The sequence below is a fragment of the Culex pipiens genome, chromosome 2 (genome assembly GCF_016801865.2).
Source record: "Culex pipiens pallens isolate TS chromosome 2, TS_CPP_V2, whole genome shotgun sequence".
In the NCBI taxonomy this organism is placed as follows: domain Eukaryota; kingdom Metazoa; phylum Arthropoda; class Insecta; order Diptera; family Culicidae; genus Culex; species Culex pipiens.
In genome coordinates this window covers 184,266,678-184,284,479 of record NC_068938.1, presented here as the reverse complement: position 1 = coordinate 184,284,479, position 17,802 = coordinate 184,266,678, and the positions used below count along the sequence as shown (strand labels likewise).

General features: G+C 31.2%; 1 protein-coding gene across 12 annotated transcripts in view; it reads left to right on the top strand.

Annotated features, from left to right (window-relative positions):
• LOC120415418 (whirlin) overlaps positions 1 to 17,802 on the top strand; it is a 242,413-nt gene that overhangs the window by 99,241 nt on the left and 125,370 nt on the right. For 10 of the 12 annotated variants that reach the window (XM_052709136.1, XM_052709135.1, XM_052709134.1 and 7 more), the window contains exon 6: positions 4,126 to 4,274. In XM_052709136.1, coding sequence (XP_052565096.1) covers positions 4,126 to 4,274 — 149 coding nt within the window. The remainder of the gene's footprint in view (positions 1 to 4,125; positions 4,275 to 17,802) is intronic. The other 2 variants (XM_052709132.1, XM_052709139.1) reach the window with 1 other exon arrangement.

Genomic DNA, 17,802 nt, shown 5'->3' with positions numbered 1-17,802 from the left:
TTTGAAGTAGGTTTAAACAGTCATTTATGTTTGGGATCTGAAAAACATGAATTTTTTTTTGAAATACTAATATTTTTGATAAACATAATGTTGTTGTTTTATTGTGTTATATAATGTGTTATATGTGTTGTGTGTTGTGTTATATAATGTTATCTTAAACTCTTTATTGATCTGAAAGGTCTTTTTCAGCATCGAAAAATGTTCATAACAAATTCATGATTTTATTTCAAAAGCCTATTGTATTGCAATGTTCTTTGTCATATTGGTCATGTGTAACGTAATTACATCACACTATATCATTGTTTAAATCTGTTTCAGGGAATCAAAATATATGCATGACGAAGGCCAATTTTTAAAATGTTTATTTAGCTACAAATATTTGTCAGCTTTACATATAAAAAATAAATTATAGATTTTTTTTATTTTTTCAAAAAAAAACTAGATTTAAAAATTGAGCATAAGCACACGGGATACGTCCTGAATGTATTTATCCCAAATTTTAACCAATTTGATCCATCTAACCTTTAAATATCGTGGCACCCTTAAATCAGCTTTGTTTCTAGCTTAACCCTCTACTGCCCAATTTTTTTTTGAAAAATATTTATTTTTCCCGTGTTCAGGTCATTTTGAGAAACTTTAGTTTTACGATAAACTTTACTTCTCTTGTTTTATGTTTTTCTTTTTGTTTTTAGTATTTCAATTTGAATTTATCTTGTTAAGTTTATGTTTGTTTTTGGTAGTATTTGGCCTGTTCTACCAGCTAATATAATTACATTTTGCCTATCTATTTTTTTCACATTTTCTGTTATAGAATGGCACCATCAAAAATGCGTAGAGGCATAGTCTGGGACACTTAAAAAAATTACTGCATACTTCTTTTTACTGAAAATAATGGAAATGTTCGTAAATAAACAGCTAATGTTAACCCCTGAATCACTGACATTTTTAAAAACATTGGCAAAGTCACAGAAAACAATATCTTCTTTCCAATGCTTTTAAATAATCAAAAATCAGTTGGAAAATTTATTTTTGGCGATTTTTTAGATCGGATGCCGTCTAAAAGCGGGGTTAGGTTGTAGAGGGTTAAATCGTATTTTTTAGACTATCATGAAACATCGTCATAGAACTTTACAGGCTATTTAAAATATTCATAAAAATGAAAATTATGATTTTTGGAAGCATTCAATTTGATCGTATATTAAAATAAAAAAAGTATTCAGTAATTTTTCTAGTGTCCCAGACTATGGCTTAACGCATTTTTACTATTTAAATGGTAATGGTGCCATTTTATAGCATCAAATGTGGAAAAAGGCAAAAAATGAAAAAAGTGACTGTAAAAACATGAAAAAATAATAGATACAAAATGTAATGATAGGAGGAGGAATAGGCCAAATACTACCAAAAACAAACATAAACTTAACAAGATAAATGCATGATACTAAAAATGAAACAAGAAAAACATAAAACAAGAGAAGTAAAGTTTTTGTAGAACAAAAGTTGCTCTCCTAAATAAAAGAAAAAAAATCGGAAAAAAATTTGCGGAAAAACTCACAAAATTTAATACAAAATTAAACAGAATGTAAAAAAAATATCCTCAAGATTTTTTTAAAAATTTGCTGATTATTGAAGATTTCTTTTTATTTCTATAAACTCAGATGTTTGAATGCATTGGAGCATCTCGAGCATCTGCCATTTGACCTTTTAAATGTTTTGGAACTTGGTGCACATAACCAAACATTAAAAGTTGATTTAGATAAAAAAAAACAACTCTAGAACAAACTATTCAGCAAATAAAAGTCATCGCTGCTTTAAAAAATGTCTGCCCAGCTTTCGAATGCTTCAAACAGCAAAATGTTTCATCTAGAAATAGCTGAAAAATCAAATTTTATGTATTTTGTACGCAATACTTTCAAAAATGTGTAATTTTACCACTTTTCTGGTGTATTGTCACTTTTTCAGTATATATTGAGGTAAAACCTTTCGAGAGTACACCTTCCTGATTTACAATATTTTTAACTGTGTGTAAAATTCAAGTTATTCTTGTTAAAATTATGTTTTAATGCGGTTTTATGATTTAAATTTCTGAATTAATCCTTAATGTGTAAATTAAATTTACAAAATATTTAGCAATTTAACATTCTACAGTGTTGTTTTTTGTCCTATTTTGCACATTTTGATGTCGAGTGATTAACACATAAAACACATCATTTGACAAGTTTCCTGAACTGTCTTTAAACAGTTTCCAATAATTAAACAAAATAAACTTCAAAATAGATATCTTTCAAATTTCTCAATTAAACATTTCACTCTTTGAAGCATTAAAAAGCCTTTAAAAAAATCTAAAAGTTACCCAGAAAACATGTTGTGTGCTTAGCATTTTGAGGATCTTGTGAAATCTAAACCAATCTACAAAAAAGTTATTTTCAAATAATGTGTCAGGATTAGAAGAACATTTTAAAGGTCAGATTAAATTTGAATGATGTAACCAAACTTCACTTAAAAGAATTAAACAAAAATACAATGAATTGAAATTCATTATATTTGCGTCACTTCCATTCTTTTGAACTTTATTGAAATTAGTGAAATTTTTATTCGGTGAAAAGTTCCATTAATATCTTCAATTTGTAGATACACTAAAATTCAAATTCCAAGGTTAATTTTCATTTTTCTGAACAAAAATATCTGCAAAATCAATTTGCCATCAAGATATACGTCGAACTCCAAAACAGTATCGAAAACTTTTTGAAACAAGTGCTGAAAGTTGAATTTTTCAGCTCAAATGTTCAACAAAATTTATTTTAGCAATTTGTTTCACACACTTCTATTTCAGTACTGTTATTTTTTTGTCGATGAAAACTAGGCCGTTTTGTCATTCAAGGATTACAGGAAAAAGTGTGAGTTTCACAACGCATTGAAAAAAATTAAATAAAAAAAACTTAATGAGGGGTTTTCAAATATTTGCCTATGCTATGTTTTATCGCTCTTTTTTGCTGCCAATTTGATTCAAATACCTGGATTTTTGAGTTTCTCAGCAGATGTTTTATTTTTTGGATTTTTTTAAATGGGTCAATAAGCCAAATTTTATATACATTTGTTGTTCTTAAAACCCAAAAAGCAAAAAAAAAAACAATGTGAGTTATTGGAGCTTTCAAAAATCTCCAGATTTCAATCATGATTGCAACTAGTTCAAATATTGCTCTTTTGTCCCTTTGAAAAGCAGAGAATCCTACCATCATGCCACTTTCACTGACAGGGGGAAGGTTGCGGCCTCCCTGCCCTGGCCAGGACAGGGCGAAATAATCCTTTGAGGCAGGATGAACAGCAGGAAACACGGTTGCTACTATCACGTGTGTTTATGTGGGTGTAGATCGCGTTGTAGCATTCGCTTTCGATGTTTCTGGTAAATCTGGAAAAAATCGCTTTCTCGCTCGGGGAAATCGAACTAGATTGCTTCTGGGGTTGGACATGCTGAGATTGATTGGCTACTTGCTTGTTTTGTGGAGATTTTTGGTCTCGATTATTTGAAGGGATTTTATGTTAATTTATGTTATTTGAAACGAAAATCAAGGTTTATAGTAATTTAAATATAATTTAAACTGAACCATCGACAAACATTATCCCTAACCTAGAAACCACTTTTACCCGAGCTTATCGCAACCATCGCAGCAGACCCATTTCGCTCGAAACAAGAAACTGACCTGTGTGGCCTCTGGCATTCACATATGTGTCCATTCCATCGTCCAATAGTGTCCGGCAGCACAGGAAACGGCCCCGGACAAAGGGAGCAGATACGTCCTGCCATGTGTCGTTTTATTCTGTGCCTACCCTACCATGTGGAATGCAAATAAAGTGTCACTTTTGTGCACACCACAATTTGCACAATCCGTGAGGCGGAATTCCAAAATGGACCTGCTTTTGTGAAACGTATTTGTTGAAACAATTGGTACGGGGATTCCAACGCAAAATTACACTGATTTTGATCGAGATTTGTGGTGTTTTCTGGGTTGAAACTATTTGACAGTGACATCTGGTGACAATTTTGGCAAAATGCGCCCAAAAGTATGCAATAATTAACTCCTTCCGTTATCGGGCATTCGAAACAGCAATTCAACTAATCGAACCTAGGCCTTTCCCAATTTTCAGGCATCGGAGTGTACATATCGCGGATCGAGGAGGGCTCGCTGGCCGAACGGGCCGGCCTGAGGCCCGGCGACACGATCCTGGAGGTGAACGGAACGCCGTTCACGTCCATCAACCACGAGGAGGCGCTCAAGGTAAGTTCGGTGGTTTGATTTTTTTGAAAACACTTTCGATTCCATACGTTTTTCGTCATTCACACAATCATGTTTTCACTAAAAATCACAGTTTTTTGAGATATTGATCACAATTTTAATATTTTTATTGACACAATTGAATTTTTTAACTTTTTGTTTTGCAAGTGACTCGGGGTGAAGAATTCTCAATTTATTTAAATTTTACAAACATATCAGAATTGAGTACTCTCTCCTCGAATTTTGCTGGCACTGAAGGCGCGCGCGCGTTTGAATTGGTTTTGTTTGAAAACTGAACATTTGATCGCAACACACTTGCATGAATCCGAACTTCAATTGCCAAGTCTTTTGCTAACATAATAAACCTTTCTTGTTAAGGGACACTACAACCTATTAATTTTATTTGTTTTTATTTGAGAGTGGGTCATTTCACCGAATGTAACCCACATTAAAACTATATTAACCTTACCTTCATCTGAAAAAAGGTCATTTCATCGAAAAGTCGTTTCATCGAATGAGACATTTCACCTAAAGGTCAATTCATCGAAAAAGAAATCATTCCTTCATCTAATTGAGCGAAAACGGGTCATTTCACCGAATAGTCGTTTCATAGAATGAGCCATTTCACCGAATAGCCGTTTCATCGAAAAGTCCAAAAAAATTACTTGTAAAAAAACATAAATTGTAGTTTTATTCGTGTTTGACTAAATGGCCATTTGATGGAATGCGATTCTAACATTCGGTGGAATGACTTATAAATTGCATCTGGCCGTTTAACCGAATGAGTTATTTTGAGCTCTTCAATAATATTTCTCAAGTTTTTAAGAGGTCCTATAAACATAAGAAAGACAATAGTTAGACCTTTTCAACAAAAAAAAACTCTGGATTTGATGAAATGACCATTCGATGAAATTCTTTTATTTATACATTCACACAATCACACAAAAATCTATCACTTCATCACTTTTGATACAATTTACACAAAATATGATTTCGAGAAGAAGAAGAAAAAGGAAAAAGATTGGCAATAGAATGATTCTCTCAACCCATCCTTTTATAAACTCTCACTGCTTCCTTTAGTAGAATTTGCACACTCTTTTCTTGTAATAAAAACTAACAGTCGATATTTTGCTAGTGCACGATAATTATAAACTTTTTAAACCACCCCTTCCCTCCTCCCCCTTCACAAACACTCACTTTTTAGGCGATAATTATATTTTTCCGCTTTGGCGCGCGCATTTTAATTATTCCGTTGCATAAAACCCCAAAGTTGGCGAAGCTTTGACCCCGTGGGTAATCCGCTTAAATCCACAATTCGTGTTTTTTTTCCTGGGCCCATCTTCAAACTGGCAGAAAAGTTGCAAATTTGTCCCTTCAAGTGTGTGAGGGGTGAATCATCACCAGCGACTGGTTTGCATATTTCTGCTCCTTTCCTTAATTTTTTTTTTTTGGGAGAAGTGAAAAGTGTGATGCAAGTCACTTCATTTCAGTGAGTGAAAAAGGTGCACTTTGGTTGGAGAAAGCTGGAGAGAAAGAGAAAGAGATAGTGTGGTGGAATAAAGCTGTGAAGGATAAGCCGAGGTGGCATCAGAGAAGATTAAAGGAAAACTTTTCTGCACTTTGGGTAAATCGGTTGGGACGTGATGAAAGTTGGGGATGGAGGGTGGTTCTGAATAGATGAATTTTCAAAGATTCGGCTGAAGGCTTGAGAAAAAATATTAATCTGATTTATCGATTTCCGTCACACGAAATCATTCCAAAATTCTCAAATTATTTATAAAATTGTTCGAAAACCTTTAAAATTTTTGTGAGTCTCATAATTATTCGCGATTTTTAAAAATCTCAAGATTATTATAAATTCCGAGATCTCCATAATTAAAATTTCAAGATTTGTATTATGCATTTTAAGATCCTTTTTGAACCTTCTTATTACTTATTAAATCCTTTTTTAATATTTTGAAAAGATTTCATTGGATATTTAATAGTTGTGTTTTCGGATATTTTTTTGAAATTCTGTTTTCAAGGCTTAGAAGGATGACTTAAAAAAAGAAACCGAATGATTAAGTGCAAATAGTATTAGGATTCTTGTAAAACCTTTGAAATACTATAAAATTATGAAAATTAAATAATTTTTAAGAATCTTAAAAAGTCCGAAGTAACTTCCGAAAAACATTTTTTTTTTGGGATATCACGAAAAAAAATTTATAATCACAAATATGGGCAAAGTAAATGTTTATTTCGTAGTTCCTAGAACCCTTAGAAGTATTTTTTCAAGGTACTTTAAGGTTCTTTAAGAACCAAAAAATAAACTTTAAGATTTTATACTTTGCTTGAGAGTCTCATTCATATTTTTTAAAAGTTAGATTCTTTTCTTAAAACCCAAGTATTTTTTAGAATTGCCATATTTGTATATTGGATCTCAAGATTTCTGCTCGAAATCTTATTATTTTCATAATCGTACAAAGCTTTTTTTATAATTTTATGATTCCATTTGAGACTATAGACTTGTTCTGAAAAAAAAATCATTCTTATTTAAAAAAACACGTTCAAGAATATCTAGACTTGATTGAAATATCAATTATTCTTAAAGATTTTTAAGATTTTGTTAAAAACAATTTTTTTAGATTTCACCTTAATTTCAAAGTTTGTAGAATTTTGAAACTTTTTCAAAAAAATTAACAATTTTAAGATTTTTCAGGAAGCAGTGTCATAATCTCAAGATACCATTCGAAAATCTCAATATTATTTAAAAATTTATTATTCAGTATTTTAACTTTTGCAAGATTTTTTTTATTTCTTTTGAATTCTTCTAAAAAATTAGACTTACTGGCATCTTTTGCCTACACTGCAAAAAAATGTATTTACTCGACACGGAAAAATAATTACATGTAAACTCAGTTGATATAAACTCGAGATTCAACGTAAGCGGTTGAATCAAATGTAAAATTATGTTTTGCATATAATTTGATGCAAATTTACATCAAATTGTATTTAAATTTAAATGTTTAAAGACGTGCAAAGGTGTTACATTATCAATGATGTAACATTCGTAAATATTTTTTATGTGTGTAATTTGTAAAACGCAAGGTTCTTTTTGAAAATCTCGGGATTACTTTGGAATTTGTTGATGATTTTACTAGATAACCACAGAGATTTGCTATTTATGAATCTAATCCACACATTTGAAAATTTGAGTACAATTCATGGTCGAAGTGTTTTTTTAAAAGTTCCTATAAACAGATGAAACACAATAACTTATAGGAACATTTAAAAAAATCTCCTGAAGGTTTCTTTTTTGAAATCTCAACATTTTTCTTATGACAAGAATTTTTAAGGCGTTTCAAATTGTTTCCAATCTAGATTTAAAGAACTCACGATTTCTTACGCAAATTCCAAAAAAGAAAAATCTCTGGTATCTCGAAAAACCGTTACATTTTTTTAGAATTACAGAGAAGCCACTGATTTGTTGATTTTGCAATTTTTTAAAGCATTTTGTAGATTTTGTTTAGATCTGCAAAAGCTTGTCAAAATATTCTACGGTTTAAGTGAAAATGACGAAATTCAAAAAGGCCAAACATTCAGTATTACGCTTTTTTAAATTGTTAGTCTTGATTTGAAAATTATGAAAATATTTTTTTCGAAAATTTATTTTATATTTTAACATTGAAAATCGGACCATTAGTTGCTGAGATATCGACATTGAAAAATGGTGGGCTGTTTGTGTGAGACTTAGAATACATCAATTTTCCTGTTTTTAAACCTTTGCATTGCAATCTCTCAGCAACTAAAGGTCGTATCAACAAAGTCCGAAGAAGCAAAATGTAGAGAATTTTCTCAGATTTTCAAAAATATTTTTTTTCAGAGGTGGGCAAACATGTGCACTAATTTAAAAAAAAATGAAAACTGTGACTATTTTCAAAAAAGGTACATAAAAATGGCTATAACTTGAAAACGGTGCACTTTATCAAAATTTCACTAAAGTACTTTTTGATTGCAAATTCAATTTTACATCGAAAAATGAAGTTGAAAAATTTTTGCGACCAAAATTTTGATCTTTTGAAAAAATCAGTTTTGATTAAAAACTTCATAACTCGGTCAATGATTTTTTGCACAACCTGGAAATTTCTGAAAAGTTGGAATTTTATGTCCTCTAAAACATATCAAAAAGTAAAAAAAAATTAAAATATTTTTTTTTTGCAAATCAAGTTTTAGTGGTAAAAGTTAAATAAAAAAATCACCAAATTTTTTTACCGTGTATCATTTTTTTCCAGTGTAGTCCATACCTACAACTTTGCCGAAGACACCAAATCGATCAAAAAATTCCTTCAAAAGATACAGATTTTTGAATTTTTATACATCATTTTTGTATGGACAGCTGCCAAATTTGTATGGAAAATTATATGGACAAACTAATGATGCAAAATGGCTTCTTTGGGCTTACCGAAGGCACCAAAAAAGTTTCAGTCGGATAAAAAAATACATAAATTAAAATTGAAGAAAAAAGACAGTTTGGACCGCGTTAGGATAAAACTCTCTTCAAGTACTCTTCCAAACTCCTGAAGAAGTTTTGAAGAGAATTTTATCCTACCGCGGTCCAAACTGCTATGCTGTAGCTATCTTGAAGAGCTTTTATAGAACTCCTGGAAAAAATGTTACTTGAGATGTTCTTCTGTTCTATTTGAAATTTTGTCATTTTTTTTCAATAGGGGAGATGGGGGTAAGACGGCCACCCTAAGGGAGAAGTCGAATAAAATTTACACAACAGATTATTTTGATCTCAAATTACGTACATATTGTTCTACTACTAGTCCATTATAGAAATGACATAAATTAGTTAGTCTAAAAACCAATTTTCAATACTTTTCAGGAATTTTAAAAAAATAATTGAAATCGTATATATATGAAATACGCGGGGTAAGACGGCCAGTGCTATAAATTAACTTAATAACTTTGCTAAATCCACCCAAATTCCTACAAGGTTGGTTGAACAGACTTCTCTGAACATCATAACTATTTTGGTTGAAAAAATCAGGTTTCAAATGTGAAGAAAAATGCTGTTTAAAAATTTTCATATTTTGGCTCAGTGAATTTCATATTATTGCGACCACATTTTATGAAAAACTGTGAATTTTTACTACAAAACAAACACAATTTGATGCAAAATAATTAATTTGTGTATTTTGATTAGAATAAGTAAATCAAAATTATGTAAACAATATTAAATTAGCGAATTTATGAAAAGTTTGATAGGATTTCATACTATTCAATGAGTTTTGCTATATCACAGTAAAGAATGTTGTCGAAACGGTAGTTAACAGCATTTTGATTAAAAATGGATAGTTTTATTGAAAATGCTTTTCCTTATCTACAAATATGTCATAATAGTCAAAAACCGTCAAAAATATAACCTATATCAATTAAAATCTACAAATTACGAGTGGCCGTCTTACCCCCGGAGGAGGTGGCCGTCTTGCCCCCAAATAAATTATTTTTTTAAACAATTTTTGTAAATAGCTCATCGCATTTTCTAAACTTTTCGAGGGACATAATCTAGGGAAAACTTCAATTTAACATGAAAAAATATTTGAAGACAGGAAAACATATTGTTATCTAACAAAAATGCCTAAGTTGTAATTCATGATAATTACATCCAGTTTCAAGTTCAAAAATTATTTGTTTATTTTGAGCTATTTTTATACTATTTCAAACAATATTTTTGGCAAAGGTGACTCCATATGCATTATTTAGCATGAGGAAAAGTATTGCTAAACATTTTAGTAATATTCATTAGTATACTTAGTAAAACAGTGGGGTGGCCGTCTTACCCCGCCTGGCCGTCTTACCCCCAGCTCCCCTACACACTTCTAAATTTTTTTAAGGAATTTTTGATTTAAATTTTTGATTGAAAATCTGATAAATTTTAATTTACATTTGAGATTTTAAATCTAGGTTTTTTTTTTAATTATGATTATTTTTGAATGTATTCCATATTCTTTTAGATTTTTAAAATTATCAAACTAAAAATTTCAAGATTGTTTTTTAAGAGAATAGCAAGTTTTTATTACAAAATTCAAAATGGTTTTGAATGTTCTAAGTTTTACATACAATTCAAGCATTCCTTGTTAAAATTTCAAGATTTCTTTAGCATTTTTTCTTTGTTGCGCATTTGCTGGACACAACAAGATTCTTAAAACTACTGTTTATTGAAGTATCGTCATTAGGGTTGATATTGGGTGAGATTGGGTCATACAAATTCAAGCATTTTTGTATGACCCAATGTCTTCCCTGATAAAGGAGCATTGCAAAATTATTTTTTAATGATCGAAGGCACTTTTTTTGTTTTATTTTTTTTAAATTTTTCTGGCTCAGATTGGAAAATGATTTTCAATTTTACAGAAAGTATTTTCACAAATTCATTGATGGTTTGCAGTTTTTTGGCTGTGACAGAACTGTAATAATTCATTAGGCACTTTGGTACCCAGAGTTGAGAGTTAAAAATTGTAAATGAAATTTTTACCCTAATCATTAAATTTTCTTATAATTTCCACGATGTTTTATTTTTAACGCTAATTATAAGAAACTGTTACCAGACCACCCTAGCATCAAGTCAACCGGAGAAGGAGAGTAAACCATAACCGCTGCAATAGTGCTAAAAGTGATGCTAACCACATCTTGAGCACCAAGGCTTAATTTTTAGAGAGCTTTTGGGAATTCGTCTTGACTTGCAAGTTCAAATTGTTGTAGAATGACGAAGACGGTGCAATTTTGCGCCCACATAAAAAATATATTAGAAAAAAAATATTTCAAGCATAATTTCACAATTATCTTAACGACCATGAAAAGTGCACCTTTAATCCTATGGAAAATTGAGCAAAAAAACGCACCCGAAGAAGCCCACATTACCACTACTCAAGTCTGGCTGCCGGTGTAATTACCAGCAAAGCGCACTCATGTGGAAAACTACCCCTTGTTACAGTCGTGTTCTTTTCCCTGTAAGAAATTACCTCGAGTTGGAAAACTGACCATGAAGAGGCTGCAGCAGCAGCTAAAGCATCCCTCGAGAGGAAAAAGGAAAAATGAAGAAGAAAAAGAAAAAAAAAAGTGGGCAAGATTGGCAAAAGCAACTGTATCATCTTTCCGCTCTGCTTTTTGTTTCCGGTTTGTGTAAGAACAGGACTCTCGTTTCGCTTCCAGGATTTCTTGCTGCTGGAGAGGGTTGGGGGCTTCTTTTGTGTATCTTCTCCGGTGGTTTCTGGTTATTCTTCCCAGGAGGAGTCTGGGCCGTTGTGTGTACTTTAGAATAGTAGCTTTACCACGGTGTGCTAAAAATGAAGAGTTTATTGGAAAATAAGTTGATTTTTAGTACTGGCAGGAAGGTCAACAAGAATAAATGTAAAAACTTCAGCAAAATTCTCAAACATAACCATAAACGAAAAACCTGCACCGCTTTAAGCTTCACCGTTCTGGAACAATGACAAACAAGCTCATTTCCGGCAACGGAAAAACTTGCTTTCCCGAATTCCATTGAGTGCACCCGGAATGTCCTTGGACTTTCGACTCGAAAGTTTCGAGTAAATGAAACAAAAAGCGGTGGAAATGCAACAAATACCAGTTTACCGTACTGTCCCGATAACTGACTTAAACCTTGAAAAAGCTTTACTATTTTAATCAAGTTAAACGAACTTTGGTAAAATTACGGTACTCTTTGTTCCCTCATTCAACTGAAAGGTCCCCGTCCCGCTCACAATTACTCGAAATAAATGGATTATTTTTGTTCCGGCTGCAAGTTGCGACCGACGACGGTGAAAGCGAAGCCGAGCTTTCAGCCCGGTGTGATTTATGAAAGCGCTGAGGAGCGCTTTTTTTGTCCCGTGTTGCTCCCCCTACTTGTGTTTCACTTAAGGTTTGAATGTTTTCCCCTCAAGAGAGAGAAAGCAGTTAGTGCATAGTTATTTTCGCCAGGATTACCACACTTCTTTGGCCACGCAAATAATTTGGTTGCTTTTTGTGTCCAACTTCCTTTTGGAGCTGCTTTGATCCGTTCTATACATAGTTGTGGTTATGAGTTCCGGATATTTTTGCTTGCTTTTTTTATGCTTGTAGAAAGACAGCTAGTGTAGTGACACTTGTTTTTGTGCAGTTTTCCTTGAATGCTCGTTAAGCTTTTGTATTTCATTGAGGTTATGTTCTCTTCATACAAAGTTATGTGTAAATGATGCGGAGATGTTTTCAGTAAAATCGTGATGAATAAAAACTTTTAAAACTGCTCGTAAATTTCCGGACCAAACATCTCTTTACAGGAATTTTATGAATCTAGAAATTTTCCCATTTTATAAGGAAATATCACATTTTGTCTGAAAAACTCAAATTTAAAAACAGTTTTTCCTAAGACAGTATTGCAAAGGTTCTTATTTTTGAGATAACCATTTTTTCAATGCTGTTTATGTCACAAAGTCCAAATATCGAAATCGATTTCTTTTTACTTTGTAGGGTACATTTTGAAAGACAATTTCAATCAGTACGTTAAGACAATATAAGTTAACCTCAGTTTGATTGCAGTAGTTGGTGCACATAATAAGTTTTCATAAAGAATTATAACTAGAATATCTCAACCCATGTGTAGCAAACAGATTTTCTTAAAAAATATTTATGCATATTTATTAAATCAAATAATTAAATTGCTTTTCCTTATGGAATTACTTTAAACACAATTTGAAATGCATGAATGATTCACCATTTTAGGGCTTTTGAAAGGTTTAAAAAATTGTTTATGACACTTTTGATTTATTTATTTTTCTGCAAATTCAATGAAGTTCGAGACACTAAGTTTTGTGGAGCTCAGATCCCTAAAGTTAAATTGCGAGGCCCAAACTTTGACAAAACTGATTATTGCATCAAATTTCAATATTTTACTTTTATTTTACTCAAAAGATCATATTTGATAATATTGTTGAGGTAATACTTGAATTAACTGATAACTTTACCATAATTAGAGAGCATTAACGATACTATGCCGTATTTTTTAGCCCAAGTAAAAAAAATTGCATTATTTCATAATTTGCAAACTGGATTTTCAACGACGCATAAAGTTTTCAGAATTTTAGTTTTTATGAGAAGTACTAAAGTTTTCAGAAATTCCGATTTTTCAAAAATTCTCAAATTTTCATAACTTGCAATATGGGTTTCAGTCGACGCGAAATTTTTAAATGGGTTCTCACATCATATGAGTTGTGAATTACAAGCACAATTTCCAATATGACTGTCAAAATAAGCAAGAGTCATGACTTTATTTTTTTATTTTATTTTTTCAAAATATCATATCACAGTCAAGAAGTCCGAAGCCTCGATTACCTGAAGGTTCGATTAGCTGAATGGTTTGTATGGAACTTCGAATAACCGAATAATGAACAAAAAAAAAACATTTTTTTTCTGTTTATTTTATTTTTTTTACTTTTAACATCAAATTCAAATTCTGCGACCCCATTTTCTGTCAAATAAGAATGGTTTATTTCAATATTTCATCATCGCCATTTTGGCGCCATCTTGGATTCAAAAGTTCTAAATTACTTTAGAGTAGTTTAGGGGTCACACTCAAGCGCGACAGTAAAAAAAAAGAAAACGATTTTTTTATGATTCGATTATCCGAAGTGAAATTTTGCCAAGGCATTCGGATAATCGAGTCAGGACTGTAGTTATTTTAATTGCAATATGGTGCAAAGACGACACATTTTCACGTATTCCTATTCAATTTTCACACATTGCTTCAAAAAACTAAAATTTTCTTTATTTAGAGGTATTATTTTACACAAACAACAGATAAAATAAGTAACATTTTAATATTTTTTTTGTAGAATCAAAGTCACAATTACCTGTTGCTTAAATGTCATTCAGCAATTTATTAAAAAGAGATTAAAAAAATAAAACATTTTTAAGTTTGAGAATTTTACATTCAACACTTTAATTCCACAAAAATTTCGCTTCGAGAGATACTTACATGCCATGTTATTTAAAAATAAGTATTTAAAAAAAGTTTTTTTTTGAATTTGACAATATTTAATTGAAAACAATTTTGAGCCAATTTGGTCAAGACAGTGTTGAGATATCGTGGCACCCGTTTTTTAAACTGTTAACATGAAATTGCTATATCTAGGCAATGAGTCAACCAAATATCTTCAAATTTGTTTTGTTAGTAGGTGCTCTGAAAACAGAGTTAAAAAAAAGTTGAAGTGTATGCTCATACTCATACCTCTAACTTTTTTGCTGATATACATGTATGTAACCCCTTGAAAAAACATTAGAAATGTTGGAGAAGCCATATCAAATTCTACGTTTTCAAGACTTGTCATTCCCGATAATTCACTTCGTTTTGGATTTTTAAAAATAAACAAGTGTCGAGCAACATTGTGCATAAGTTTGTAAGGAGAATTACGGTGGCTCATCTTTTCAACATTTTGAAGAAATCTTAGATAACTCTTTTCATTACAGTAATTTCAAATAAAGTTGTATGTGAGCAGTTCTCTAGGATTTCGGTCATTCGATTTTTTTTGTATTTTTTAATCCGACTGAAACTTTTTTGGTGCCTTCGGTATGCCCAAAGAAGCCATTTTGCATCATTAGTTTGTCCATATAATTTTCCATACAAATTCGGCAGCTGTCCATACAAAAATGATGTATGAAAATTCAAAAATCTGTATCTTTTGAAGGAATTTTTTGATCGATTTGGTGTCTTCGGCAAAGTTGTAGGTATGGATACGGACTACACTGGAAAAAAATAATACACGGTAAAAAAAATTTGGTGATTTTTTTATTTAACTTTTTATCACTAAAACTTGATTTACAAAAAAACACTATTTTTAATTTTTTTTATTTTTTGATATGTTTTAGAAGGCATAAAATGCCAACTTTTCAGAAATTTCCAGGTTGTGCAAAAAATCACTGACCGAGTTATGAATTTTTTAATCAATACTGATTTTTTCAAAAAATCGAAATTTTGGTCGTAAAAATTTTTCAACTTCATTTTTCGATGTAAAATCAAATTTGCAATCAAAAAGTACTTTACTGAAATTTTGATAAAGTGCACCGTTTTCAAGTTATAGCCATATTTAAGTGACTTTTTTGAAAATAGTCGCAGTTTTTCATTTTTTTAAATTAGTGCACATGTTTGCCCAGTTTTGAAAAAAATATTTTTGAAAAGCTGAGAAAATTCTCTATATTTTGCTTATTTGGACTTTGTTGATACGACCTTTAGTTGCTGAGATATTGCAATGCAAAGGTTTAAAAACAGGAAAATTGATGTTTTCTAAGTTTCACCCAAACAACCCACCATTTTCTATCGTCAATATCTCAGCAACTAATGGTCCGATTTTCAATGTTAATATATGAAACATTTGTGAAATTTTCCGATCTCTTCGAAAAAAATATTTTTGGAATTTTCAAATCAAGACTAACATTTCACAAAGGCCAAACATTCAATATTACGCCCTTTTAAAATGTTTGTCTTGATTTGAAAATTCCAAAAATATTTTTTTCGAAAAGATCGGAAAATTTCACAATTGTTTCATATATTAACATTGAAAATCGGACCATTAGTTGCTGAGATATTGACGATAGAAAATGGTGGGTTGTTTGGGTGAAACTTAGAAAACATCAATTTTCCTGTTTTTAAACCTTTGCATTGCAATATCTCAGCAACTAAAGGTGTTATCAACATAGTCCGAATAAGCAAAATATAGAGAATTTTCTCAGCTTTTCAAAAATATTTTTTTCAAAACTGGGCAAACATGTGCACTAATTTAAAAAAATGAAAAACTGCGACTATTTTCAAAAAAGTCACTTAAATATGGCTATAACTTGAAAACGGTGCACTTTATCAAAATTTTAGTAAAGTACTTTTTGATTGCAAATTTGATTTTACATCGAAAAATGAAGTTGAAAAATTTTTACGACCAAAATTTCGATTTTTTGAAAAAATCAGTATTGATTAAAAAATTCATAACTCGGTCAGTGATTTTTTGCACAACCTGGAAATTTCTGAAAAGTTGGCATTTTATGTCTTCTAAAACATATCAAAAAATAAAAAAAATTAAAAATAGTGTTTTTTTTGTAAATCAAGTTTTAGTGATAAAAAGTTAAATAAAAAAATCACCAAATTTTTTTTTACCGTGTATTATTTTTTCCAGTGTAGTCCGTATCCATACCTACAACTTTGCCGAAGACACCAAATCGATCAAAAAATTCCTTCAAAAGATACAGATTTTTGAATTTTCATACATCATTTTTGTATGGACAGCTGCCGAATTTGTATGGAAAATTATATGGACAAACTAATGATGCAAAATGGCTTCTTTGGGCATACCGAAGGCACCAAAAAAGTTTCAGCCGGATTAAAAAATACAAAAATTAAAATTGAAGAAAAAAGACCGATTTCGTAGAGAATTGCTCATGTGTGTTTTCAAAATTCAACAAGCTTTAAATGAAAAATATAACAAAATTTGAAAAAAATAATATTCAGACCAAATTTTAAGGGTGTGCAGGTTCACAAAGCTGAATATTTTTGTCAACAAAAGATTTAAGAAATGGTTCAAAATACAGTAAGTAATCTTCAACTATGACTTAAAGACTATTTCAGGGACATTAAAAATTTACGGATCAAGCCTCCTCATAAGGGCACTTTTTAAACGATTGCCATCGATTGATTGTTAAAGTAGTCGGACGATTAAATTTACATCAAGTGCATAAGACTTTTGTAGTTTATAAGTTTATCAAACAATTGATGAATAGAAAAATATAATAATACTCACTCGCTGACGAGATCCAGACAAAGGATTACACTCAAAAAAGTGAGTTCGCGTAAACGTGAACAGAGCTCATGCCAACGGGAACCAGAAAGAAAACTATTCACTTTCATGGTGCAATGCACTATAAAAGTTAAACAGTTTTCTTCCTAGTTCCCGGTACACAGAAAAAAATCAAGTCTCGAAATCGTGAATTAAATTCACGAATGTGAGAACCACGAAGGAATTTATTCATGAGTATGGTGCATTTGCACTATAAACGTGAATAAATTCCTTCGTGGTGCTCGCATTCGTGAATTTAATTCACGATTTCGAGAATTGATTTTTTTCAGTGTAGCATGAATTCTATTCACGTTTACGCGAACTCATTTTTTGAGTGTAGGTGTCCCCGGGGATCAAGTCTCCTCCATTCTCTCCTATAATTCATAATCTCAATGATAAAACTTTATAAATCATTCAAATGTTATTACTAGTTTTCTTGGATAATAAACCCATGTTTAAATAGCTCAAACCCAAAACATAACGTAGATGTGTGAAGTAGATCCTTTTTTCCTGTAGTCATTTTGCACTCTAAACTTTTGAACTCTTAAACTCTGTTGTAAAGTAAAACAATCATAAAAATATCCCCCCGTTTGTGAGTATCCTTGTCTCGCTCCCTCGTGTATAACTCCCCCAACCCCTATTCTTCCCTTCCTCTTTCACACCTTCTTCTTTGTCGCGCGCTCGTCTACGCTCCT